Source organism: Peromyscus californicus, unplaced genomic scaffold (assembly GCF_007827085.1).
Source record: "Peromyscus californicus insignis strain IS unplaced genomic scaffold, ASM782708v3 Scaffold_17__1_contigs__length_78620276, whole genome shotgun sequence".
In the NCBI taxonomy this organism is placed as follows: Eukaryota; Metazoa; Chordata; class Mammalia; order Rodentia; family Cricetidae; genus Peromyscus; species Peromyscus californicus.
Window position 1 is genome coordinate 66,690,000 of NW_026294469.1, and position 26,795 is coordinate 66,716,794.

A 26,795-nucleotide genomic window follows, 5' to 3' on the forward strand; every position below is an offset into this window, starting at 1 on the left:
TGCAAGGAGATCTACTTAACGTGGCCACACAGGGAAGAGTAATCAAGAGGTCGGATGGCCTCCAAGTCCACGTTCGGGGCACTGGCATGAGGTTTAGGTGTAAACAGAAGGTAGGAAGCACATGTAACTAGGCAATCTGGGGCAAGGTGTGGTTCTACCCATCATTGTCTGGGTATCAGCCTTCCTATGAGGTGCTCCAATAAGTTGCTAGAACTGGGAAATTTTTTCCTGGGGGAGCAAGCGCCTCATCTGTCTGGCATCAGATTTCACCTCTTCCCTTCTCCAGCATCATACTGGGGAGAGGAAGTTTTAACCCTTGGGAGCCTATAGTCTGCTAGCCAAAGGGAAGCTACTATGTATGTGAATGTTCATATCTATATAACATTACTAACTATAAAGACACATGAGACTGGACTGGGCTGTGAATATAATTTATTCGTATGTTTACACAGGAATCTGTTACACAGACAATAGCAAAAAAAGGTACAAAGGAGCCCTAAGTGTTTTCACTTAACTTTAGGATAATACTTAGTAACAAAAATACCTTAAAGACATTAATAGTATATAAATAAAATAATATAGAAGGCTTTAAGCTTGTTCTCATTTGAAGATCTGAGACTGCACTGGCTTAGGTAAATTTGAGCTCTGTTTCTGAGATGGGCTCGACTGCATGGTGTACCCATCAGTCTGCTCTGCTCAGAAGCAGCTTCTTCACTTCTGGGGGGTCTTCGAATACACATCTCTTCTTGCTGTTCCCAACCCTTATTTCACAAATTCCAAACAGGAAAATATCGGTTCAAACACTGGAAATTCAGATTTTTCATAGGACAACTCAGGAATCAATGACAGTTGCCAATCCATGGCTTCAAAGGGCTGTGTGGTCACAGAACTGAAAATGGTCACCGTCACCGTTCTCAGGTTGTTTTCCTGAGAAGAGGGAGAATGACTGGCTCCCTAAGGCATATGCAGAGGCTTTCCTGCTGCCTGACTCCAGCTGTTCAGCAGACAGCTGTGTATTGTCTTCTCAGCACTATGTTTTTGTTTTTGTTTTTCAAGACAGGGTCTCTCTGTGTAGTCCTGGCTGATCTAGAACTCACTCTGTACATGAGGTTGGCCTTGAACTCAGAGATCTGCCTGCCTCTGCCTCTGCTGGGATTAAAGGTGTGCGCCACCACCACTCAGCTGAGTGACAATTAAAAGAGGGTTTTCAAAAGTGTTTCTTTTGTTGTTTGTTTTTTGAGATAGGGCCGTTCGATGTAGCCCACACTGCCCTTAAACTTGTGGTCCTCCTGCCTCAGTTTCCCGAGTGCTAGGATTTCAGGCATGAACAACATACTCCACAGGGAAAAAAAAACTTTAGGATTTAAAATTTCACTTTCCCAACCTCCAAATAATAAATGTCATTGGACAGGTGGCAGTTGGCAAATGGGACTTTCTGCCGTCCTCTTTAGCAGGATTGGTCATAGAATTTTTACAGAAACCACAGTTTTTAAATTAAAAAATTTAAAAAGAAAATCTGGAGAATTCCCTCCCTGCATTTCTTCCGGGTGGCTCCAACACCATCGGTTCCCAAACAGAACGTTAGTGTGCAGAGAATAAGGTCGTTTATTTTGAGAAAGTAAAGAACTCTTGGAAAGACTGTGTGAATCCAACTTAACTGCCAGTGTCTAGAAGATGTCCTCAATTCATTAAAAATGTGGCTTTAAAAGGCTCTTGAGGTTAGTGAAGTTGCCATGTATCTGAAGCACTTAAAAAGCTAACATATAGTCCCAGTGCTTAGGGAATGGAAACAGAGGGATGCTGACTTCTGGGCTAGCCTGGGCTACTTTGCAAGGCCTTATGTCAAACACCCCCCAGAAACTAAAAAGTAAAAAATAACATAATAATTAAAGTAAAAGCAACTATGCTAAGTATTCCATACATATATATATATTTTATTTAATGTCTAGAAATTGGCTAGCTGCAAACTTACATAGGTGAAAAGAATATTTTCTTTTCATAAGAATAAATAAACTCTATCTGAATTTTTCAAATTCCAAGAGCGGCAATACAAAACTATTTTGACCAGCAAAGTCCTCCCCACAGTTCTGTCAGTTTGAAAAAAAAAAAAAACCCTAACCATTCTCATTAAGAATGTCATACGGGATGAAGGGATAGCTCAGCCATTAAAGGCTAGGCTCACAACCAAAAGTATAAGGCTGTCACACACGTGACAGTGTAGAAGTCACGCTCCTGGTGGGCTGAGGACCAGTCCTGTGGTCAGCCTGCCCCAATGCAATGTTGGTCACAGTCGTTATGAGTAACTTGTACTAATTCTGAAAGCAAACTGTTTATCTGAGACCTTTGGGTTGGCTTTGCTTCTGTGCCTGTGAATGCCATAAGGCTTAAATGGTTACAGAACTTAATTTTTAATACTGACATCAAAGATAGCTTTGAATAATAATTATTCTGCTCCCATTTCTCCTTTCTGTCGGAACATTTTGACTTTATAAATACATTACAATCTTAGTGCTGCCCCACCACCCCCCAACACACAGAAGGGTTTAAATTCCATTCCAGAGAACATCACCTGGACATGGCTCTCATGTGCTTGATGATATACCGTCAAAAAGAAAAACACAAAGCAAGCAAAAGAATGGGTGGCTGACAGTCTGAAAGTTGTTCCCCTGTGATGAAAAGCAGTTGCTGAGAATCGGGAAGCCAATAGGAGCTGCACGTAGAAATGACTCGTGACCACAGCTGTTGTGTGGGGCTGCTTTCACAGAGGGCTTTCAACCATCCTCTTCTTGTTTTGTAGGTAGAAGATGCGGTTCTCTTCAGAGTAGGTGACTTTGCTGAGGGGCATCCTGTAGATGTTGCGGTTTGTCGTGGTCATCAAGAGAAACAGTAGTGTGGCTAAACAGAAGGCCCATGTACCAGCTGGCAGTCGGACCTGGGGGAGGAGAGACGGGTCACACATTCTTTTGAGGTTCCACTTGAAAGTGAGTTCACACAATGAGCCACCTGAGCCTCCCACCCAGAGTACGAATTGGTGGGGGCATTGCTCTGGAATCTGCTTGTGCTACTTTGTGAAACCTTGGTCGTGTCCAAGATGTCAGGGCATCTACCATCTGAAATGTTTTCAGTTATCTTTTTATGGTGGTCAGGGTTTTTTTTTATTTGTTTGTTTTGTTTTTTGTTTTTTGAGACAGGGTTTCTCTGTGTAGCTTTGTGCCTTTCCTGGAACTCACTTTGTAGACCAGGCTGGCCTCAAACTCACAGAGATCCTCCTGCCTCTGCTTCCCGAGTACTGGGATTAAAGGCATGCACCACCACTGCCCGGCTGGTGGTCAGTTTTATATTTTCTGTATGTCTGCCCAGTTTTCTCATTTATCCATACTTCCTAAACATGATGTGCCAGGGTGACACTGGGCACACCGAGTGACAGCAATTTGCTGACACCTCCTGACCATTCATCACACCCACAAGGGCTTCTCTGATTAGTCGGCCATAGTGACCGTTCTGACCTTGACTTCTCCCCATTATTTAACTCAGCTTGTTTTATTTCTTTTGATTTTCTCTCCTAAACAACTTTTAAATTTTGGGGGGCAGGTACCATGCTTCAATGCTGCCATGTCCACTCACACATTTCCGAGTATACTACATTGGTTAGCTTTAGTCTTTTTGTACGGACCTCATAAATGTAATGGGGGATAGGGTACCAAAACCTGACTGCATATCAGAATCATTGGGGAAGTCTGAAAAAAATATGCCCAATCATCATACAAGATATACTTTATCCTCAGATCAAGGGATGGGGCCTCAGGATCTGAAGTTTTCCAGATCACCCCAGCTAACTCAGTAGTAGAATCCACTCAGTTCTGATCCACAGGCTGATGATGCCTATGGATTTTCTTTGTTCAGGTGTGAAGGACTCCATAATGTTCTCACATACCCCTCATCGTGCAGAGCTACAATAGAATCTTGACTTCCTATCACAAAGATTCTGTGTTTCCATAGAGACCTTCCCAGACTAAAATCTCTATGAGCTGCTGAGAGAGTCAAATACTACTGTGACCCACAAAACGACCGGGAATGCATCAACATTGTCTGAGCCCTGCGTTACCTGCCTGATAGGCGAAAAGGAGAGAGAAGTTCAGGCATTAGGAAGTAGGGGGTCTCCGTCCAGTTAGGGGACATGGGGCTCACTGGGGGAGAGGCAGGAGATCGAAGGGCAGACGACAGTATTAGAAAGGAAGAAGACTCCAGGCATAGTAACAGGCCACCTGTAGTCCAGTTTAATGCAAGCCTCAGCTACACAGTGAGTTTGAGGCTAGCCTGGGCTAATGAGGAAGCATGGCAGGAGAGAGCTACTGAGTAAAGAATTTGCTTAGAAATAATAGAAGTAGGACCTAGGTCTGAAAAGTTTCATTGATGAGTAGGTGAGAATGCAAATTTAAAAAAAAAATGGCTGGATTTAAAATAACACCTGTTTCTTTAGTCAGTTATCCTTGTCTGCTCTTTTCTGATTTCTCAACTACTCCACAGGTCTGATTTTCTTAATAAGTAAACTATATGCTCAAGTCAACTTATCAAACACCAGAGTTAGACTATGAACGTGATAATATGGTATTGAGTTATTGATAAAGCTATTGTTAAAGTTATTCTTTAAACCAAGCAATCTGACGTTTGTATCAAGCCTGGTAACTGCAGTTTGGACTAGCATTTGCTGGGACGGTAGAGGGTGGGAGTGGCTGAGAGGCAGCACATGGGATGACAATGGTGATCATGCTCAGGGACCCTGTCACCAGCTGCTGCTCAGGTGGGCATCAGCGGACTTCTACGTCACTGACGAGTCCTGTTGGGGATGAAATGAGATCAAAGGACTCACCACAGCCATCAGGTGTGTCATGCAGGCTCCGAAGTAGGCAGTGAACAGAGCTACAAAGAGAGGAAAGAACACTGTTTGGTGGATGTCCTTTTCATCAGCATCCCAGACGGTCTGTACACTTCTGCATTCTGCTAGCCAGCCCAGCACCCCAGGCCCGTAGTGATAAATGGGAATTTAGACTCAGGAGCTAGGAGTTCAGATCCCGGCTCATCCCTGCAGAAGTCACTGGTCTCATTTCTATGCTCTGTCTCCTTAGCCATACAATCAAGTAACAGGACCAGCTCTTTCACAGGGCTGGGTGAGCATGAAGGAAACACCACACATTCAGCACACAGTAAGTCCTCAGTAAAAGTAGTCTTGCAGTGTGATTTGCTTTTTTTCACTGTTGTAGCAACACTTTCGGGAAAGGCTTTCCATGGCAAATAAACTGCTGCCATGCTGTTTTATATAAACATGACTGAATTTAGATGGGGCAGCCTGGGTTCTCTGCAGAGTCACTGCATCTAGGATCCTCATATTAATGGTTTGGATTTCATAGCTACAAAAATTATGGATCTAAAAATAAGAAGGAAACAGCTTGGGGCACGGCAGAAGCAGAACATACCCCCTGAAACCCTTTTCATGTAATGTCTTTTCATATGCTAAAGGTGGGCATACAAGTGAATTCATAAGCATCTGATATTTTTATGTACTTTGAGCAAAAATAAAAAACCAAAAACCAACAAAACAAAAACCCCACTGCAAGTGGCATGTTTTGACCACATGAACCAGCTAACCACCAATTTCTCTATCTTGACTGAGGATGGGGCAAGGGGTGTGGAATGTCCTCGGGTTTTCCAAAACTGAAGAATGACTTTCCTATATTGTCCACATAGTCATCTGGGCCACCAAACCAACCAACCAACCAATCAACCAACCAACCAACCAACCAATCAGTCAATCAATACCTATCAATCACATGAGCAATGGGATCTCTGATCATCACTTACTTGTCCTTTTATTGATATTTTATCCCCAGTACCATGTGCATTAAACAGGGCAATGAATCCTCTCATGTCCTAGTTTCTCATGCTAATGAGGGCGAGTATTCAGAAACAGTTCTGCATTCGGATTCCAGCTCTTTCTTGTATTTTCTGTATAATGAATGAACTCTGCTGTGAGATAATCCCTTTGTACACTGTGAAGATTTGTCACTGTGATTGTTTTAATAAACAAGCTGACTAGCCAGTAGCTGTGCAGGAAATTAGGCAGGAGAGCTAAACTGAGAATGATGGGAAGAAGGAGGGTGAAGTCAGAGGAGACACCAGCTAGCTGCTGAGGGAACAGGACATATAGAACATGAGGTAACAAGCCATGAGCCATGTGGCAAAGGATAAATAGAAATATGGGTTAATTTAAGTGTAAGAATTAGCTAGTAACAAGCCTGAGCTACTGACCAAGCATTTGTAATTAATATAAGCCTCAGTGTGGTAATTTGGAAGTAGCTCCCGGGATGGGAAAACTCCACTACAGAACTCAGAATCTTTTTTATTTTTGTCATTCAGAATTTAAAGGTCTGCTTTAGGGAGGCAGACAATGACATCTCAAATGAAATTTTATGTTTACCCAGAGCGGCTGTGAACTCCTCTCTTGGCATGGTACTAGGGTACCACTCTGAGAAGAAGGATGCTCATGGCTTGAGTGGGAAGGATTTCCATCTTTGCTTTCATCAATTTCACTTATTTTCAAGATCTAAGTCACTCATTCAGCATCTATTCATGGGTAAACTGCTAGGCATAAGCTGCATTCTGGCCTGCTCTGTTGAGTACCAGCTCTTCATTTCCTCTGAGCACACCAGACATTATTGTTTCTTATCTCCTTCAAAGGCCCAACATAATTCTAAGGCATGCTTCTGACTCTCTTGAGTTTTGTACTGTTCCATGCTTTGGAATAATCTCTAAGTCCATGTTGCTCTTTTCTCTACAGTGAGAGTCTGACTACTAAACTGCAGGCTGTCCATCCATGAAGACTTGCGGTGCGGAGCTGGGACCGGCTTATGCCAGGGAAGCTTCTGCACAGTGCACAGCTGTGTGGAGGTGATTCCCCGATTGCATTAGAAAAGGCCCTTAACCCTCAGTGAGAGCCTGGATTTCACCGGCAATGACAGTGGACTGTTATGGGTGAGTCCTACTATAGTAACCCAGCTATTGATAAGTGGTACAAAATAGGCTGATGGCTTCTAAAGATGACATAATAAACAAGGCTGCTCCTTGGCCGCCCAGTTTCTGATCTCCAGGTAAGGAAAGCAGCCCTGACAGGTGCTGTTCCAGGTTCCTAAGTCCCCCCGACAGAGACAGGTGGAATGAAGACGAGAACAGTTCTGTAATCGGTGTCTGCTGTTTGTTTACCTTGGCAGACAAGCTGTGCCTTTTGTTTGGCAGTGACAGGGCAACGTGGGCAAGCTGAAACTTGCTGTGGCATTCTACACAAAAGACTTGCTTTGCAAGAGGGGCTAGAGGTCTGTCCCAAGAGTTCATGTGTGGATATTAGGAAGTCTGCTGGGACATAGTGGGGATGGAGTTGACACTCTCACACTGTCAGCCTCAGAGGGAACTGATAGGGTTCTCTGGGGATGAACTCCACATCTGTGGACATTAGAATGGCCATTCCTTTAAACCATCAATTTTGAATTCAGAAATACGTTACATAAATATTAATAAAATGCACATTTGGATATTTATACCAAAGCATTCATTGGAGCAGTGTCTGAAATGGCTCCAAACTAGAAGCCATGTAACCACCCCCCAGCATGACAAGCTTGTCATACTTAAGCACCCGTATTACCTCAACCATCAGAAGCCCTACATCCTGAGAGGTGGACCCATGACCTGACTGCTCATCTAAGAGCAGTCTAAGAGAAGGGCCCTGGCTTCCAGTCCCCACTGATAACTGTCACTCAAACAGCTGGAATCCCTTGGGAAACAAACTTAGGTCAAAGGAAGGGGACATCTAAGGAGAGCAGATGCCAGGAAAGTCAGACACAAATGGAACAAACTCTATAGAGGAGCCTTAGTCAAAGCCAGAAGCCGAGAACGCAATAGACACAGGACTAAGCCTAATGGATGGAGCCAAATGATGGTTCACTTGACAAACTACACTGGAGGTTCTTGTGAAGGGACGAAGAGGAGAAAATAATAAGAAAAGGTAGACAGGGATGGAAAAGCTCACACAGGACTAACCTACTAGGAAAGGAATATTTGGAGAGAATATTTGAAAAATTAAAAGCAGACAAACTCTCAGAATTCAAGCAAGACAGGAGAGCTCACACTGAAAGGGTTTGAGTGGCTGGTGACACAGGGGTGGGGACCCTCACATCTAGACAGGCAACAGAAAAAATAACTCACATGCGAAGATAAAATTCCAAATGTCCAGAGAGCAAAATAAAATTACCTTTAACAAGAATTAGTTTTTGTTTTTCAGAAGTCTTAATGGCAGTTTGGAATATAAAAAGACAATGTGATCATCTTTGAGGACAATTTTCAAAATGTTAGGAGAGGAAAAAGAATCCTTAAGTCTGGTGTTGTTTTCAGACAGCTGAACTAAAACCTAAGCCAGGGAAAAATGGAGCTGTTCACAGGCATGCAGAGTCTTAGAGGTTCCTCCAACTTGCCTTGGAGGAGGTGGGAGTTGGGGGTGGATTGGGAGGGAGGGCTGGGAGGTGGGAGGAGGGAGGATGGGGGAATCCGTGGCTGATATGTGAAATTAGGTTAATTATAAAATAAAAATACTATAAAAAATAAAATATTTCAAGTCAATGACTAAAATTTAAAAAAAAATCTCTGAAGAAGCAATACAACAGGGCAGCGTGAGCCGTAGGGCAGGGTGAATACACGCGTCACTAAAGACAGCAGTTAGTAAACAAAGAAGTGTAAAAATGCCTGTTTACATGGGCCTAAAATGAAAATTCTGTATAATACCAATGTGGTTTCAGTGGTTGCTGGGGGCAATACACGCGTCACTAAAGACAGCAGTTAGTAAACAAAGAAGTGTAAAAATGCCTGTTTACATGGGCCTAAAATGAAAATTCTGTATAATACCAATGTGGTTTCAGTGGTTGCTGGGGGCGGGCCTCCCAGTGGGGGCTGAAGCGGGCTAAGGTATTGTTCATATTTGGAGAGAAGCTAAAGGTATGGATGAAGTTAAGATGTTGGGAGGGAATAGTAAACAAAGTTAATTCTTAATAAGTTATGCAAAGCCACCAGAAAAAAAAAGTTTACCATACCCTTAAATAGTGCAAACAAGTGCAGAATACCACTTATGTTTCATGCGATTTATGTACACACTATTTAATCCTAGGCAAAGTCTACGAGGCACCGCAACCCCTCTTTTTAAATGGGTAGACCTAGGCCCAGAAGTTTTATGAACTCTGCTGGGATTAAGTCTCAGGTTGTCTGGCAACAGGTCAGGGTTGGTTTTTTGTTTTGGGTTTTTCTTTTTCTTTTTTTTTAGTTAGGGTTTTACTGTGTAGCTCCTACTTCACCTCACCTTCCAAAGTTCTATTGAAGGCAGAGTAAGTATGACAGACAGAAAACTGTTCTCTACTGGGGTCCACGCCCTGATCTCTAGAATCTGTGATTATGAAAAGAAACTTGCAACCTTGCTGAAGTTGCAGACTTTGAGCTGGAAGATTATCAAGGATGGGATGAGTAGACCAGGGTCATCACAAGGAGCTGTGGAAGGAGGTTGGTTACAAAGTTGCCTGAGGGAGGAGGATGGAGTATTTTCCCTTTCTGTCTCTTTGTACTTTGTACTGACTTAACAATGAAACTGTACTATTTATTACTACAATAAAAAAAAAAAACAATGGAAAGATTCCCCTTTGGGGGAAGCATTTGCAAAGGTCTTAGGCTCCATCCTTTTTGCTGGCCTGCCAGATCCAAATCCATGTGGTCAAGTGCTTTCTGCTTGACTCGGGCTGTCCTCGTGCCAGCCAGCACCATCTTTCCCACCAAATGGACTCCACTCCTGTGCTAGGGCTCACGGAAAAGCCACCTTCTCCAGGCAGTACTTTCTGATAACTCTAACTATAATTGCCCCACCAAGAGACCTTGTACTACAGATTTCTTCTTGTTCTGGTACAAACCTTAAGAGCCTCCCTTAGGATCTTCATCCCAAAATCACCAGGTTCCTACCTTCTACTCCGGTGCTTTCTGCTCAGGAATTACAGGGGGACCCAAAGCTTCTAACCCTTTGTCTCTCTAGCATCCATCCAGGCTACAGCATGACTATGTAAACACAGTCAATGCATTTGTGCTAACGCACATACAGTAACATAAAGTATGCGCTCCCAATAAAGGTATGAAAGCAATCTCAGGAAAAGCTAGGGGCCGGAGGGTGAGCAACTCCACCCCAGCTAAGCTACAGAATCTGCCCCCAGCCCTGCCGGCTTTGCCCTGAACTTGAGAACAGATAAAGAGCAGAGGAACAAATAGAGACAGAGCTCAGCCGAGTCACGAAAAAGCAACAAAATAACTTTCAGCGGAGTCATGACAAAGCAACAAAGTAACTTCCAAACAGCATACAGCAGCTTGCAATCTGTTGGCCATGCCCTAGCCTAAACCCAAACTGAGCAGTGCTACAAACTCCCAGTCCCTGCTCACCTCCTCCACTCCAGATCCTGCCTAGCACGTGGTCTACCATTTGACAACCAGTCAGATAGCTGAGCTTGAGCAGTCTGGCGAAAAAACGACTTTAGACATATGCTATCTCAGGTTAGAAATAATTTCTCTACAACCCACGATCCCTTCACCTTTTTGTCCCCCAGGGGGCCACTCCTTCCACTCTAGAATTATCTTTAATGTTTTACTTGTATTGAACTAGGGATGACACAGGCTAGGGGTGGATGTCTGTCCCTCATCATCAGCTTAGGGAACCACCAGCTTTCCAAGGCCAAAGCTCTTGAGGCCTACTTTACTTTAAAGTTCCGACACAGGGTGTGAAAGCTACAGCCAAGAAGTAGCCCAGGGCGGTGGGAACAACTGTGTGGAACATTGGCAGATACCGCTTCCAGGTTTGGACTTGATGCGTTTCGGCTCTTCCCTGACCCAAGTTCAAAGAGAAGTACGGATTTGAGGAGCTGGGGTTTAATCTAGCTCTGCAGGCAGGGTCTACTGGGGATCACGAAGGGCTAACAAATCATTTCTTAGCCTGTAGTCTCCAGGCCTCCACGTCAGAGGAACAGGTTTCTCCCTCTGCCTCTAACTCTGTGTCAGAGGCCGATCTAGCAGTCTGTATATTCACTAACATTCCAGGGGATTCTGGTGCATGCTCAGGTCTGAAAACCACTGATTAAACTGACTCTCGAAGGACCATATGAAACTCTATCTGGGTCATCAAACAACATAGCTTTATATTTAGCTCAAATTATTTCTTTTTAGTTTTTTTTTTTTCTGGAGGGGGGCATAACAACAAGCACACACACACACACACACACACACACACACACACACACACACACACCCTCACACACAAAACCACAGTACATGTCATGGATCTATTCCCTCAAATATATACCAAATAGAATGGCTGCTGAGACTCCACAGGCTCTTCCCTCACAATAACCAGTGTAGCAGGCAAAGATGACTTTCATTCTCCCAGATGAGGAACAACACTTGCTCCACTCACACAGTTAGCTGGTGGGAAACTCAAAATTCCAGTTTGAATTTCTTATACGACCCTTTGAATTTTTGTGTGTGATTGTTTACTGCTTGCCCATGATTTTGATTGAGTCCTCAAGGGCACCCCCTACACGTGGGCACCCACACCATATGTAGGATACTCACCACAGGCAAGAGCCAGGAGGTGGGTCTGCCAGGTGAGTGCCATGAACATGCCTCCAATTGCAATGCAGGCCAGGGAACTGTTGAATCCCCAGAGCCCAGCGTAGATGTCTTCAAACGGAGCTGCAAGACTGAGTCCTGTTAGGCAAACACAAGGGTGGTCAGAGCTTGGGGCACAGAGAAGGATGCTCTCCAATGAGTTGTGGGGTCGGGAGAAGTATCCCAAGAGCTCTTCTTGCTCAGAGACTCCAAGAGAGTTCTGTAGTGTAAGAAATGCCTGAGACATGCATGGAATGAAGAAGATGCTTATGTTAGGCTGCAAGTCTCATGCTCACCTGCGACGACACCCAGCAATGATCCAATAGCGGCATGCAGGCACATGAGTGGGGAAGAAACAAGAATGGCACATAGGAAAATGCCCCCTGTCCACGGGTTATCACAGCCGTATATCTGACTGACGCCCACCGGAAGGGACTTCAGTAGCTGCAATGGAAAGTACAAAATTGTAGCCACTCAAACAACAGACGGGAAGACCACAGGACACTGTAACTTTATACGACGTGATAGTTAGAATTAGCGTATTTTATCCTGCAGGATCAGTGCCAATATTATATTAACACAGAAAAGAAAATCTCCTCTGCTCTTTGGCTTTCTCTCTTGAGAGGTACGCTGTCCTGCTCAGGTGCATGCCAAGCACGGCTCCACCATACCTCTTGTGTTCACTAACTTTCCCATAATGTGAGGCTTCCAGGGTGGTCTCACCACTCCTGGCTCTGATGACATGTTGTACCTTCCCTAGTGTGGCAGGGACACAGGTCAGTTGCTTCCTGCTGTCCATCAGTGCTGGCAGTGAGTCAGTGCTGTTCCCCAGTCTGGAGAAAGTAAGTACAATTGTGTTGGCTGTCCAGACTTAAAAGGCCAGCGAACTGAACAAGACTAGCTCATCCATAATTTAGAAGCAATTATAGCCAACTTGATGAATCAGGACCACATTTGCCCTTCTGATACCAAGTGGAACATGTACCATTTAGTAAAAATATCTTTGGCTTATTTTAGTCCTTAACACCTGTCTATCAGATCTCAAGACATGAAAACACAAACTTTACATTTCTGTTTTCTGACAGAGGCCTTAATCTACCTGAAGTATTTACAGTGTGGTAGTTCTCAGGAGAACACAGGATTTGGCTCAAATGAATAACATTTCCATCTAATAAAACTTTTGGTTGGGCCAGGAAAACATAATCACACACGGCTTCTCCCTTTGAGCAAAACATTTCCTGAAGGATGATGGCCTCTCTGCTTCTCACGTGCCTTCTGGCGAGGCCCTAGAAGCAATAACTCTGCCTGGCAGGGGAAGCCCCACGTTGGGCTTCCAAACACTGGCTTGGCCCTTGTTCGGTGCGCTGCACCACACTGAGAGTCTACCTTAAGGTGGCCTCTAAATGCTTTCTGTTCCCAGTCTTGTCTGTGCGTAGTCATTCCCCATCTCTTCTAGACCTGGGAACTTTGCACAGGTGAAGACTGATTAGACTTTTTATCTCTGAACTTGGTATCCTAGGTATCTCTTGGGTGGTCAGAGCTGGGAAAGTTGGGTGAGCTATCACATAAAAGTTCCAAATGGGAAGAGGTCAACTGACCTTCAGAATCTTCATGTTGATAGTCTCTATCTGAGATATCCAGTACAGCAGGTACTAGCCACACAGAGGTACTGAGTATCTGAGATGTGGCTGGTGAAGTTGAGAAACTGAGTTGTGAATGCATTTACACCTAAGTTTAAATAACCACATAGGGCTAATGGCTGTCTTATGAGACAATGTAGTCCGAGAGAGAGCGATACAATTTTACAATGTTACTTTTCACGAGCAGTTGCTTTTCATTTTGGAATAGTTCCAAGTACTTCTATTTGCTTACTGGGTCAAAGATAACGCAAAGGCTATGTCAACGTCTCCCATGTTTTCCTCACTCAGCAGAGAGGATGGCAAAAGGGCACATCTAATGTGACGGTTGGAGAGCCAGTCTTTTGCACATTAAAACAAAAACAAAACCAGTAAGGCCTCTTTTGTTTTCTTTGATTTCAACTACTTATTCTCAGAAATTAAGAAACATTAAGCAAGGTACTGAGATGCAGCTCTGTAGCAAAGCATTAGCCTGGCATGTGCGAGGCTCTACTGCAATCGGTATACACGCACACATGCACGCATGCATGCATGCACACACAAACGAGCACACACACAGAAAAAAACCTGCAAATTTCCTATAGAAACACCTGTGGGAAGAGCTGGCATTCAATTTGGGAGAAGCAGGTTTTTGAAAGCACATGCTCTCTGCGCCTATCTGTAAGGAGCTGCACCATATCCACACCCCGTGACTCAGCGGATCTCAAGCTCTGTCCACCAGCACAGTTCGGAGGAATTTGTTGATACAGGTTCCCAGGTCCCACTATACCTTGAGAACCCTTTGTGTTCTGTAAGGAGGCAGAACATCCAGGTTCTATAGAGTCCAAAAAAGTATAACAGTTCTGACTGGGAGAAGCTGATCATGAAATCTTTAACCACAAGTGAGAGACCACCTGCTTTGTCTCAGCCACTCAAAGAAGGGCTAAGCTTCCCACAGTGTCTGATCTCCAATGAACTGTCTGTGAGGACTGTCATTGTAGATTTTTAGGGAGAAAAAAAGTTGATATTTTACCTCCAGTGCGTTGAGCTCAGACCACGTGATATTGGGCACGGAGGTGACAGGTGTGAAGAGTTTACTTGGAAAGAATGCATTATAATGTCCTGTGGCTGCCATGTACATCGTCAACGCCATGTTGAAAGGGAGAGTGAAGACAGGGAGGTCCCATTTGCTGAACACCGAGTTCAATGCACTTGAGAAAACTGGGCTGAAGGAACACAGCAGAAGAATGAGAATCAGTGACAAGCAGCCAGGCTGAGCCTCCAGATGCTAACATGCTCTGAAGTATTGTGTTGACAAACCTTCCACAGGCGTTAGGGGTGTGATTGGAGGGGGGCGTGGCCTGGGCCCAATCCTATCTCAAAGACAACAACTCTAAAACACACCACAAAATGAACTCTTGGTTGACTTTTGAAAAAGAAAATATCCCGAGGTGGCTCAGAGTGAGCTCTAATCAAGGTTTTCAAAAACAAGCTTGGGTGCTCTTAATAAAGAGAAATCTTCTCTGCATAGTTAGTGCCCTGTGATCCTGGGGTCCGTCCTCCACACCAGAGTCACCACCATCCTGAATTTGGAAGATAGCACTCTGCATGTCTTCTCTATAGGTATCTATTTTGGAGAAAAGACTAAGGATTTGGGTGGTTGGGGCTGGAAAAACAGGTCTTACAGGAGTGGACAGAGTGTCTGTCCTTGAGCTACAGGTAAACTTGAGACTTCACAAAGAGTCGCTTCCTTGTTCCATGATGGGCAAACTTAGGCTTGCTTTTACAGGGGTCAAAGATGAGATATCCTGCCTATCAGATATTTACATTACGATTCATAATGGTAGCAAAATTACAGTTATGAAGTAGCAATGAGACAATCTTACGGTTGGGGGGTCACTGCACTATGAGGAACTGTACTGAGGATGACAGCATTAGGAAGCCTGAGAACCACTGGTGTAGACAGTTCCCTGGATCCTTGTGTCAGTCTCAATTGTTAACACAATGGAGAAGCATCCTTGGAAGATCAGAACTGATCTCCTACTTGGAGAGTGTAGATCACCAGATGGCCATGGTTCCTGTCCTTGAGAAAATCCTTCAGAGCAGCTCCTTGGGGAGGCTGGCACTATGGACAGGGCCTCCACGCACCTATGGGTGCCACCAGGGTGGAGCCCTCCTGCAGGCGGTGCCCAGAGTGGGCTCCTTGAGCTTCCTTTGTGAGTATATCAGCACTTTATACTTTAGATACGATATAGAAAGATGGATTTGTTTCTAGAAAATAGAATTAAGATGATGTCGGCACAGACGCTGGTTTTAAAGATTCTGGTTTTGTGAAGATGGGATTGAATTTAGAAAGAAAAAAAAAAGGAGGTGGGCAGCTCGGCTAAGTCCTCAGGTGACTCCACTGATGGGGGTGGGCACCTTTGGCTATACTTTAGAACCACCTGGGGGGTTTTAAAAACCTCAACATACAGGCAACAGCACAGAGCAGTTGTGTGTGCTCAGTGTGTAGTTGAGGTTGAGAATGTCTGGATGAAGGGGCATGCAGCTGACTTTGACATAAGGACAAATAACAAGTGGTAAGAAAATCCGCACCTCTTAAGGTGGTTGCTTTAGTTTCTATAACCTCGTTTTAATTCTTTGAAGTATTTTTTTTAATTTGTGGCAAAAGATACATAAAATTACCATTTATTATTATGTTGTGCCCCCCCCCCCCCCAGACAGCCTCTCTAGACAGATCAGCCTGGAACTCATTCTAAGCCCAGGCTGACCTTACACTCATAGCAACTCTCTTTACTTAGCCTCCAAACTTCAGGGGTAGTAGATATGCGCTACCCTAGCTGGCACCACCGAACTATTTTCGTTTCATTTTACATGTAATTTGTGTTTGTGGGGTGGGTGTGCATGTGTGGAGGTCAAAGAAAAACCTGGGAGTCAGTTCTCTTCTACCATGTGGGTTCCCGGGATTAAACTCAGATTGCTATCCTTGGCTACAAGTGTCTTTATGGGATAAACCAACTTGCTGGTCCCATTTAACTATTTAAAGTGAGAAGTCCAATAAAATGGTGTTAACAGCTACTGTTGACTCACAGAGTACTTTTCACCTTACAAAGGCGGGCTCATTAAACACCAAACCTTCATTCCCTCTACCCTCCACGGGCACTTTGACAATCAGGTACAACTTACCAAGTCATAGACATAACAGATACAGGGAGTATCAGCCACCAGTAATAGTCGCCTTTGTCTGAGAAGACCGCCATGAGCATTCCCACAAGGGTGGCGTTGTAGCCCTGGAGCCCAGCTGCTATTGCTGACCTATAGGTATGCGGAACAGCACAGACATAGCCTGAGTGGACTTCATTAGGACTAAACATAAGCAACAGCTGTAACTTATAGATCGCATACACTTTAGAAAACATAATCATACCTGGGCATGTGTTTCAAAGCCTTTTATGGACCATGCAGATACAACTAAATTGTGCAGGGAAATCTACACAGATAAAACTCTGAAATGTGTACATGAAACAATGGCCTCCAGGGTATGTCACAGACCTCAGGAAGGATAGTAGCTGCTGAAGGAGAGGGGCCTGGGAAGGCAGTCTGCTTTTGCTCAGCCTTTCCTGAGAAAATTCTTATTTCTTTTAAATCACCGAGGACCTCAGGGCTTTTAGCATTTCAAACAGTCTTAAGTCTTATTTCTCAGTGAGAGACATTTGATTCCTGGAAGGCAGGTCCTTTCATAGTGCCTTCAGAAACATCCAACTTCAACTTAGAGGACATTTTTGTGTTCTCGTGATTCTACTTTGTGGACTCTAAGTGTCCATCTTCAGGTTATTGAATAGAAAAATGACTGTTTCTACTTGCCAAGGCACCTATTTAATTATGTGCATGCTTAGCTCCTCTTGTTGAAACCTCTTTGTGATGGTTAAGTATTCAGTCTGTCTCCTCAATTCCTCTAGAGAACCCTGACTAACGCACCCAATCTGTGTTTGGCATTTAACGCCACTTTCAAAGACTGTCTTATATGTCAGCTTCTACTCTGGCTGTGATGGAATCTAGGTCATAATCAGGAAGCAGAAGCTGCAAGGAAGCAATGGGAATATTTCTGTAGAGTAAGCCCCTAGTCTGGCAAGTTCCCCTTTTTCAGACTCTGAGAGTTGGAGATGTACAGCATCATGAAGGACAACAGGGTCCATTTCTGGCCTGATGCTCATGGGGACCTAGGAGGTAAAGGTGGTGGAGTTAGGTCAAATGCAGGGCTTCCCTGTGGGGAGGGGCTACAGCCAGAGAGCTACGTCGCTGCTGACGTGAGAGTTTTCGGTTTTTATCTGACTGTGCACAGAGGTGCCAGTACAACCCAATAAGCTGATGCCATATCTATTCATTGAGGTGAGGACATCAGAAGTTGGACTCTAATTTTCAATGTCCTTTGTCTTTCTTCAGGAATCCTCCAGAACTTGGAGTTATGCATGAGGATGGTGGAGAGCTCTGTAGACTGGACTCCCTCAGTGTTGGTCAGTGGACAACGATGACAACATCTCCAAGTCAAGAGATGCTACCGTGCCAGCCCCAGGAAGATTCAGTCACTTCAATGGAACTGTCGTTTTGATTTTTTTTTTTAGTACTAAGAAAAGTAAAAGAAACTTGAGAAGTAACACATGTAAATATAAAAATATGACTTATCTTCTAAATAATAAATTACCAAGGAAATGAGGGTGCCCCCCCACTCCTCAGCCCCAGGGATGAAATGCAGGGACTTGTATATGCTAAACAAGTGCTCTACCATTGGACAGCACACCTAGCCCAGAATCATGTTTCGGTGCAGCAAAAACACTGAGGGACTAATCCTGGGATGTGTGGCTTTCCCTCAGCCCAGGAGCTGAGCTGGCTTGTGCATTGCCCATGAAAGGAGATAACTATGTTAAACTGGTGATGGACACAAGACATAAAGGGGACTGTTAAACCACTGTCTTTTCGAGAACTCAGGAGCATTTTGCTTAAAGTTGCAATAAATAATTGTATCACTAAAGGAGACTTCAGTAGGCTCTTTCCTGGTGGTAGATGAGTTCTAGCTATCATACACAGCTGGTAATACTCAGATTGGTCCCTTGTTCAGAGGAGAAGAATAAAAGACTATCCGTGATCCTCCGGCCTCTGACGAAAGAATAAACAGAGAGTTCTGTGGAATGAAGGTTTTCTGTTTTTTTTTTTTTTTAACCTGGGAGGGTGTGGCTTTATTAGGGCTGCCCATGGCAGCTGCCGAGCTAGTGGCTCAGAAAGAGAGGGAGCTGGCATATGAGGGCTCGCTTACCTGTCTTGGCTCAGCAAGAGGGCTGTCAGAGTGGAGACCACAGTTCCCACACAGCCACAGAGAGCCCACCAGGGGTTCTGGACCAGAAATCCAGTCAGAATCAGGATTCCACTGATGGGGTTGCTGACGAACACCACCTGGGATATGCCACGAAGAATCCAGTCAATGAACTGGAGCACCACGGGCTTGTCTGGAGAAGCCAGATGAGCAGAGGTAAAGAAGAGGCAAGGTAACCCCAAGGTCTACCCTGAACAAAGCCACCAGAATCTGTGGGAGCTGAAATTTTCAGATATTTTTTTAAAGCCTTCCTTGGACCCTTGGTTTTTTTTTATAATCAGTCCACCCTGTCCCTACTGGAATCCAAGCTTCAGAAAGCAGCTCTGGCTCCCCTTGGCCATGCTCAGAGGTACAGACTAAGCCAAAGGAATACATTATCAGGAGGAAGATTGTCTTTGTGAAGTACTGAGATTGTAGGTTAAAGACACCCCACTATTTCCATGAAAAAAAAAATGTGAAAAGGCTTGCAGGTTAGAAGAGGCAAAACTAGAAAGCGATGCCTGGGGAACAGCGCTAAAAACATAGGCAGAAACACAGGCAAAGGATTTCCTCAAAGCTGTTTCTCCCTTCTCTCCAAGGAATGGATGTTCACATACCTTTAAGCCAGTTGGCAAACTCTTTCATATCACCAGTGACATAGCCAAGTACTTTGAAGCCACACCGTCTCCCCCGACACGATGACACCTGGTTTTCACCCCGGTCTACTTTAACCATGGTGGGACTGTCTTCCATGGCCATCTCTTCCTCGGGCTCCTTGAAGGAAGGACAGAGTTTGTGAGCATCCTGAAGGAGAACTCTGTGGGTTGGCGAACTTAGGCTGTACAGTTGCCATAGAAGATGAGTTGGGAGGCATTCGCCTAGACCAAGGCAATGTCATGGCTCTGAGAATTTGCTCTTTCCTTCTGAAGTATCATTGAGGAACTCATTATCCAAACCCAAACATCAACCTTTGTTCCTTGATGTCTTTAATGCTACCATGAGAAGGTTCTTGTCTGTACCCTCAGAAAACTCCGTGTCTGGCTTAACTAGTATTTGTTGAACCCCCATTTCCTGCACTCAGGGGACTCAGTGTTGTTGAGAAGGAAAAAAAAAATAATGTCAACAGAATAAATCAAAGAATACAGAAAGAGCTAAAATAAGTCACTTTGAAATGTGCATTTTTCTTTTTTAAAAAATAGCAATTATAATCAGGAGTGGTAATGCACACCTCTAAGACCAGCACTTGAGAGTTGGAGGCAGGAGGATCAGGAGTTCAAAGCCAGCCTCAGCAACATAATGGTTCAAGTGCAGGCTGGGTACATGAGATTCTGTCCCAGAAAAACAAAGCACCAACATATAGAACACCCAAACTACTAATTTTATTTAAGAATTCTTTGAAAAAGAAAAAAATTAAAACAGTCTGTGTTTGTTGACACAGCTTTGACCCCAGTCTCCAAGAATAAGATTGCTTGAATGCATTCGTATGTCATGAAGTTGCCTCTGATACTCTGTAGTTTGGAATCTGTCATATAAATGCATCAAAAAAGCAAGACAGATGCACCACAAAAGGTGTAGGACAATTGTTCTCAACCCATGGGTCGAGACCCCCCTTGGTGGAATGAACTACTCTTTCTCAGGGGTTTGCCTAAGACCATCGGAAAACACAGACATTTACATTATGATTTATCACAGTAGCAAAATTACAGTTATGAAGTAGCAATGAAAATAATTTTATGATTGGGGGCCACCACAACATAAGGAATTGAATTAAAGGGTCACAGCTCTGGGAAGGTTGAGAACCACTGGGAACTTCGAAAGGTGAAAATGGACAACACTGTCGAAAGCCAGAGATTGTGATGTGGAGATTGCACAATACCAGGATGCCCAGGCTTTTATTATAGTCAGAAAGTCTCGTTGGAATGCAAACACTAGAAGCCTAGGGTGTGTTGACTACATGGCTGTCTAATTCTCATGGTAAGTATATAACAAGAGAAAACCAACATCATTGAATTTGGTACCCTGCAGACACAGCAGGAAGTGAGGACTACCAACGATAAAGCCCCAGAGGTAGACCCTGGGACAAGGACAACAGCCAAGTCCCCCTGGTTGTATGAAAACAGCACAGAGCAGACGGGTAAGTAGGAAGTGGGGCAGCTCCATCGTCAGCCTTAAAAGGCTTCAGTGGAGAATGTGTGGAAGCCTCAGCCACAGAAGGCAAGACCAAGGGAATGCCCAAAGCTGCACAGATCAGCCATCCCATCTTTCCTCACGGCAAGGCATGGACAGAGTTCCTCTGGCTCATTCTGGTCCCATCACCGTTCTATTTACTACCTTCACCAGCTAGCCATTGACAGCTAATACAATTATATCTTTTTAAAAAATCTAGACTTAGTTTTGACTTACACGAATCCCAGTACAGAAAACAACGTTTTATTACTGATTTATTGCTGTGTAACAATTTTACTTCTCACTATCGCTTAAGCTGGCCTTGAACTCGCTATGATCCTCCTGCCTCTGCCCCCCCCTCTACCCCCAAGTGCTGGGATAACAGGTATGTTCCACCGTGCCTGGCTATCTTCCTGTTTTTTAAACAATGGTACACCATTAATCATCACACAAGGTTGGAGCTATTTCTGCAATTCATTCCAGACCAAGGTCATTCTGCCTTGTCAACGTTCAATCTGACACCAACATTTGTGAGTCTATCGGTGAACCTTTGTATTGGGAATTTTTTACACTGAAAACTGCTGGAGTCGCAGAACCTAAACTAAGTCCGTATAACCCAGCTGTCTCTGCTCTATACTTCAAATCCACAAATCCGTGCAAGTAACCCAGCATTTGTGAAAAAGTATCTTATATTTCATAATCTAAGCAATGGCTATCACTTATTTCAGACCTCTCCCTCTTTAAATCTCATAACTGAAAATATTGTGTGGTTGGACCCTTCCTCAGAGACAGTGACCCATTTTCAAAATCATACTAAGTTACAAGAGGCTCCAGTCTTGGCCATGACAAGAAGCCCAAAGGACAATTGTCCTGAGTTGCTGGAACCGAATGTGTCAAGCCCCGAAAGTGGCAGTTTCCATCCGCCACAGAAACCAACTCCAGAGTACACAAGTGCATGCTCTCAAAACTTCCAGCCTATATTTATTTTAGAGAGTTTCGAATACCATATCACCCCAGAGATTCGAAACCTGATAGTATAACTGGCCAGACGTGACTGGGAACCTGAATGGCCTGTGTCCTCTGCAGAACCACCCTAAGTTAAGACTGAACTATTTCTGTCCAAATCCACACCTCCACCAAAAGCTGTGTCTCCAATAGCTATTTGTTGGGATGCACTGGAGGACGGTAACATCATTCCCCACCATTCCTTACCTCAGAGAAGGACCCATCCTGACTGAGCAGACAGTGGCTACATCTGAACTGCTAGTCTTCCCTTAGGGCCTGGGGTCCCTGACACCTGTTCCAGAGCTCCAGCATGAGAGCTGGTTAGGAAAAATCAGTAGTTTAAATCTAGTTCACTCTAGATTGCTATCATGCTAGAAAATCTGTGTCTCTTTTGGGAACTTGGATGAAGAGAGAAGCGTTCTAGCTGATGCTCACACACTACATTCCATGGAGAGGAGAGGACAATGAATCTAACCCAAGCAGGAGAGTCATAAAGCTCCAGGCTGTGCTTTCCTGGGTCTTCCAAGGCTGTTCAAGTGCCCTAGCTCAGTGGTCCAGCTTCTAAGCCTGTCGGGGTAGCTAGGCCACAGCAGCATGCTCAGCAGAGCTTGCTGACCACCCCATGCCCCAGCCTGAGCTCAGAAAAGATACCAAGCTAGGAACAGGCTCTCGGGGTCCCCAAGGAACAAGCTGCTGGAAGGGAGCCTACCTGTTCTTGCCACCTGTGTGCCAGGGTCAAGCTTAGCCGTCTGAAGCCTCCTGGTGCTGCCTCACTGGCTTTATTTCCAAAAGGGTCTATCCAAAGAGGACCGTGATGGGCGTCATCAGTGCCACCAATCAAAGACTGTCCACTCATCCTTCCTTTTTCATACACGACAAAGGGCAAAGAGATGTGAATCAGCAGGATGTGTCCTGGCTCTGGGGAGCACAGGAAAAGCCAGACTTGGGGAGTTGGACAGGCCCGTGTGAGTTTCTGCTGAGGGGAAATATTCTCTGCCCTGGCCCCCTGGAGCAGAGGTCCCCACTCATGGGAGGGAGGAAAGAGGACACACTGACTGTGGAGATGAGACTCGTTTTACTTTAAGAAACGGTAGCAAACCATGCTGAAGAGAGCAGGAAAGAGAGTGGGTCTCCTGCTCTGTTTCTGACTTGCAGGAGGGTAGCCCATCTGAGACCTGCTGCAGAGAGGGAGGGTGGCCCATCTGAGACCTGCTGCAGAGAGGGAGGGTGGCCCATCTGAGACCTGCTGCAGAGAGGGAGGGTGGCTTCAGGCTCCAGAGTGCTGGGGGAAGCCGTTATGCTCTGTGTTGGGGACCAGCTCTGAGGCAAGCAGTGTCTCAGCCTTGTTCCGTATGAAACAGGAGAAAAAGAGAGCTCCTGGGTTCTGCTTCCTGCAATAAAACACTAGCCACACTTCCCATGCACAGCAAGAGCTCGTTCTAAAATACTGATAAATGCCATTTCCCTTACAATCTGAGTAATAATTACTAAATATCGATCACCTGTCTATTAACAAGGAACAATCCTTGTTAAATTTAACAGGCATGTCAGATTTCAATAATTTCCTCTTTCTCCCCTCCCTTCCCTCTCTTTCTCCCCTCCCTTCCCTCTCTTTCTCCCCTCCCTTCCCTCTCTTTCTCCCCTCCCTTCCCTCTCTTTCTCCCCTCCCTTCCCTCTCTTTCTCCCCTCCCTTCCCTCTCTTTCTCCCCTCCCTTCCCTCTCTTTCTCCCCCCTCCACCTCTCCCTTCCTTTCTGTTGCACTCAAAGACAGTTCTTCCCCCAGAAGTTCTAGGATGTTCTGTGTGGCATTTGTCTCTTCCTTTCATTTATTTTATCTTCACATTCTTCTACTGACTTTGCCTGGAACCTGGAAACTTTACCAAAGTCCACAGTCGTGGAAAATATTTCTGACATGCCTTATGGAAAAAAGTGTGTGTGTGTGTGTGTGTGTGTGTGTGTGTGTGTGTGTGTGTGTGTGTGGTGTGTGTGGTCATGGTAAGCTATCTGCCTAGTCCTGGTGTCTGCAATATGAGCAATTTTGGCTGATACACAACAGCACCAAGCAGTCCATGGCGAGGACCTTGTTCTGTGCTAAGGAGTCGGGGACAGGAAAGGAAGGAGAAAAAGATGAAAAGGTTGAACGCAAAAGGAAAGGGAAACATGAGGGGAGGGTCACAGTCCCTCAGGAGGAGTGCCCACTGCTTCCCTGTCCTCTCTGCCTTCCTCCGCACTCTCAGCTCGCAGAACCATCAATATTTTCTTAGAGACAGGAATAGACCAATATGTGAGCAAGGTAGGGTTTAGAGACCCCATGGTTTCATCTTATAGAAAACCGAGGCTCCGTGGTGCCTCTGCAATCTACCCGGCGGGTGGCAGGCAGCGCCAGCTTCTGCGGGCATTAAGTCCTGTGCTTCTGTCTTCCGGTTTGGGGCCAGGCAAGTTAGTGTCACCCGGGATTTTGTTTAAGTCAACAAATGGCCATAGCAGCTTCTGCATGGTAGGATCTGAACTGGGTGGCAGGCCACAGCAGACCGAATTCACAGTCACCATGAAGTAACTCTGGGCCACTGGGTCGACGATGACAAAGAAGGGGCCCTGTGCCCTCTCTGGGACCAATTACTGTCTGTGAAAAATAATACCAGCAAGTCCTCAAAGTCAGCCTCTCTCGTGCATCACTGATAAGGCTGCAAGTTAGCCTTCAAGAATATTCTGGAATATTCTTGTACATGGTGAACCTGCTGGCAGGAGTTGGAAAGCTTGTTTGAGAGCCCAGATCACCAGTGGCACGAGGCAGTGCCCAGTGTTTAATCTGAGATGAATGTGAAGGTCTCACTTCAACCGTCTTCCCTGTTTTCTTATGCACAATGAAACGCATTGTATTAGGCATGTATTAGCAATCGGTACAATTGGAGAGGCCTGAAAGCCCTCAATTTTCCATGCCTGAGTATTGCTTCAAGTAATACCGAGTGTTAGATATGAACTTTTTGAAACATTTTTTTGTGTGTGTTCTGTCACCAAAAAAAAGACTTCCTGCACTGACATTTATTTGCTACTTTGTCTAATTTTTATTTTAGGTTGTTTTCGATCACCATGGCATGGACTGGTGGTGGCTCAGTTCTCCTTAGAGCTGTAATCGGAAACAAAGAACCCCTGTCAGGTATTTCTGCCTCCTGATTAAAACGCTTCCCTCCACAGCAGACACCACTCCTCAGAGCCTTGAACTGTGCAGGGACAGAGCGCTGCAGGAAGCCACCAAATCTCTGGCTACATTTGTGACTGATCAGAGTTCCTGATGGGCACGCAAGCACACTCCCTTCAGCAGGACAGCACATGCACATGAACCCTAAGCCCGTAACTGGCAAGGACTGTTCCCAGTACCCCATGTTTTCTTGTGAGTCATAAAAATGTAGTTGCCAGTTTTGCTTAGGTTTTTTTTTGTTTTGTTTTGTTTTTTAAGAGCACAGCCTGATGAAACTTCTCACCGTGTCGATTAGTCAGGGCCATTCAGTATACAGAGTGGGCACCCTGTGGGAGGTCTCTTCCACATCAGCCCGGCGCAGCTTCCACCCTCTCCAGGAATCATAGCACAGACATTACTTTTAAGCTTCTGGGAAGAGGACTGTGGCTTTGGTGAATAGCCTTCTAGTCTACCAGAACTCCAACTATTCTGTTCCAACAGTTAGAGACACACTTCACCACTTAAAAGAGAGCAGAGTCGGAGATGGGAAGGCAGGAGGGTAAGAGTGGGCAAGAGAGCGAAAGAAAAGCAAGTGTGGTCGAGATACAGTCTGTGCATCAATGTTGCAGTCAAGTCCATTAACTCGCATCACTAAAATAGCTAATAATAATATTATTATTAGTATTATAATAAATAGGAAGAATATAGAATAGTCTCAGGAGTTAGACACATCTAAGTTCAAACCTGTATTCTGTCTTTAAAAAGAAAAGGGGACAAGATTAAAGAAGACTAAGACAAGCTTCAACAAAGAATAACTAGAATGAACAGAAATGAGGGTTGCTTACCCTCCAGCGGGCTTCCTGGCGGCAGAAGGCAGTGCCTGATAAAGAGTGGCCGGGCTCTCTCAGCAGGGAGAGGTGCTGCAGGAGAGGGACCTCACCCTTTTATACCCACAGTCTGCTCTTCAGGTCTGTGAACTTCACTGGCTTTCTCCTCCCACTTAAGCCACCAAAGCCAGAACAACACAGGGCGGGGGCGGGGCGGGGTGGGGGGTGGAGGGGATGGCTGGCTTCAGTGCCCCAAGACTCTTCTCTTGACACGGTGCCAACGGCTTTGGCATGTCTCCAGGGCATCCCCGGGTCTTTACTTAGTGACAACCAAACTCAAATTCACCTTTCCTCTTCTATGCCATTTCCTACCCCCCACCTTGAAATGTTTTGGGAAAGATTTGTAATCAAAAAGGATGTCCATAGTGCCATTTAAACAGCCAACCACAGTGGTGCAGGTTGGGAGCGCAGCGGCTGCTCTTGTGATGGAGGTGTCTTGGAGTTGACACTGGTGCCCTGGTATAAGGACAGCGAGGCTCAAGGGCAGTGGGAGAGGGAGTAGGGACAGGGCGAATACAAGTTACTTTTGGAAACTAGCTACCTGTTGCCTGTGCAGGAAAAAACAAAAACACAATGCTTCCCCAATTGCTGTTCTTGTAGGTGATGAGCCCAGGATGGACGCACAGCCTATTTAAAGTGTTAGCAGACAAACGTCCAGAGCAGAATCTCACACTGAAATGAAAAGTCCTTTTCTTCCCCATTCTTCTTGGACTTCAGTTTTGTGGCTTGTTCCACTGTGGCAGAAATACAGTCACGTCGGGGGCACCGCTGTGAACAAAGAACTAGGGGGAAAAAACAAAAAACCCTTCCTGCTCCCAGAGGGTCTCCCCTGCACACCCGCTGATGTGCGGATTCTCCTTATCGGGCCT

The 26,795-nt window shown here is 45.0% G+C and overlaps 1 protein-coding gene and 1 long non-coding RNA gene across 11 annotated transcripts in view; one reads left to right on the plus strand and one right to left on the minus strand.

Moving 5' to 3' along the window:
• LOC128113001 (uncharacterized) overlaps positions 1-18,534 on the plus strand; it is a 79,253-nt gene extending 60,719 nt beyond the window's left edge. For 7 of the 8 annotated variants that reach the window (XR_008219266.1, XR_008219261.1, XR_008219267.1 and 4 more), the window contains 2 exons: positions 6,836-7,029; positions 17,787-18,534. This is a non-coding gene — a long non-coding RNA (uncharacterized LOC128113001). Of the gene's footprint in view, positions 1-2,866; positions 2,982-6,835; positions 7,030-17,786 lie in introns of those variants that run through there. The other variant, XR_008219262.1, reaches the window with a different exon arrangement.
• On the minus strand, positions 416-26,795 carry Slc14a1 (solute carrier family 14 member 1 (Kidd blood group)). Of its 3 annotated transcripts, XM_052742629.1 has the most exons (10): positions 25,885-26,040; positions 22,571-22,722; positions 19,308-19,464; positions 18,655-18,844; positions 16,530-16,658; positions 14,377-14,569; positions 12,024-12,171; positions 11,692-11,826; positions 4,871-4,920; positions 416-2,932 (listed from the first exon to the last, which is right to left on the minus strand). In XM_052742629.1, exons 2-10 carry the CDS (start codon positions 22,715-22,717, stop codon positions 2,759-2,761), a joined length of 1,323 nt encoding a protein of 440 aa, XP_052598589.1. In that variant the 5' UTR covers positions 22,718-22,722; positions 25,885-26,040; the 3' UTR covers positions 416-2,758. The 3 variants fall into 3 exon arrangements, with proteins under 3 accessions (XP_052598589.1, XP_052598591.1, XP_052598590.1); XM_052742631.1 differs by lacking the exons at positions 22,571-22,722; positions 25,885-26,040 and adding an exon at positions 26,468-26,795; XM_052742630.1 differs by lacking the exon at positions 22,571-22,722 and having other exon boundaries at positions 25,885-26,035.

Bases quoted from the DNA above. Each gene is read 5' to 3' on its own strand.
- Slc14a1 (XM_052742629.1), bottom strand. From the start codon at position 22,717: ATGAGTGGACAGTCTTTGATTGGTGGCACTGATGACGCCCATCACGGT. The intron at 16,659-18,654 runs GTAAGCGAGCCC...GCATACCTATAG, and splicing joins CTCTTGCTGAGCCAAGACAG to GTCAGCAATAGCAGCTGGGC. The intron at 11,827-12,023 runs GTGAGCATGAGA...TTTGCCTAACAG, and splicing joins ATTGCTGGGTGTCGTCGCAG to GACTCAGTCTTGCAGCTCCG.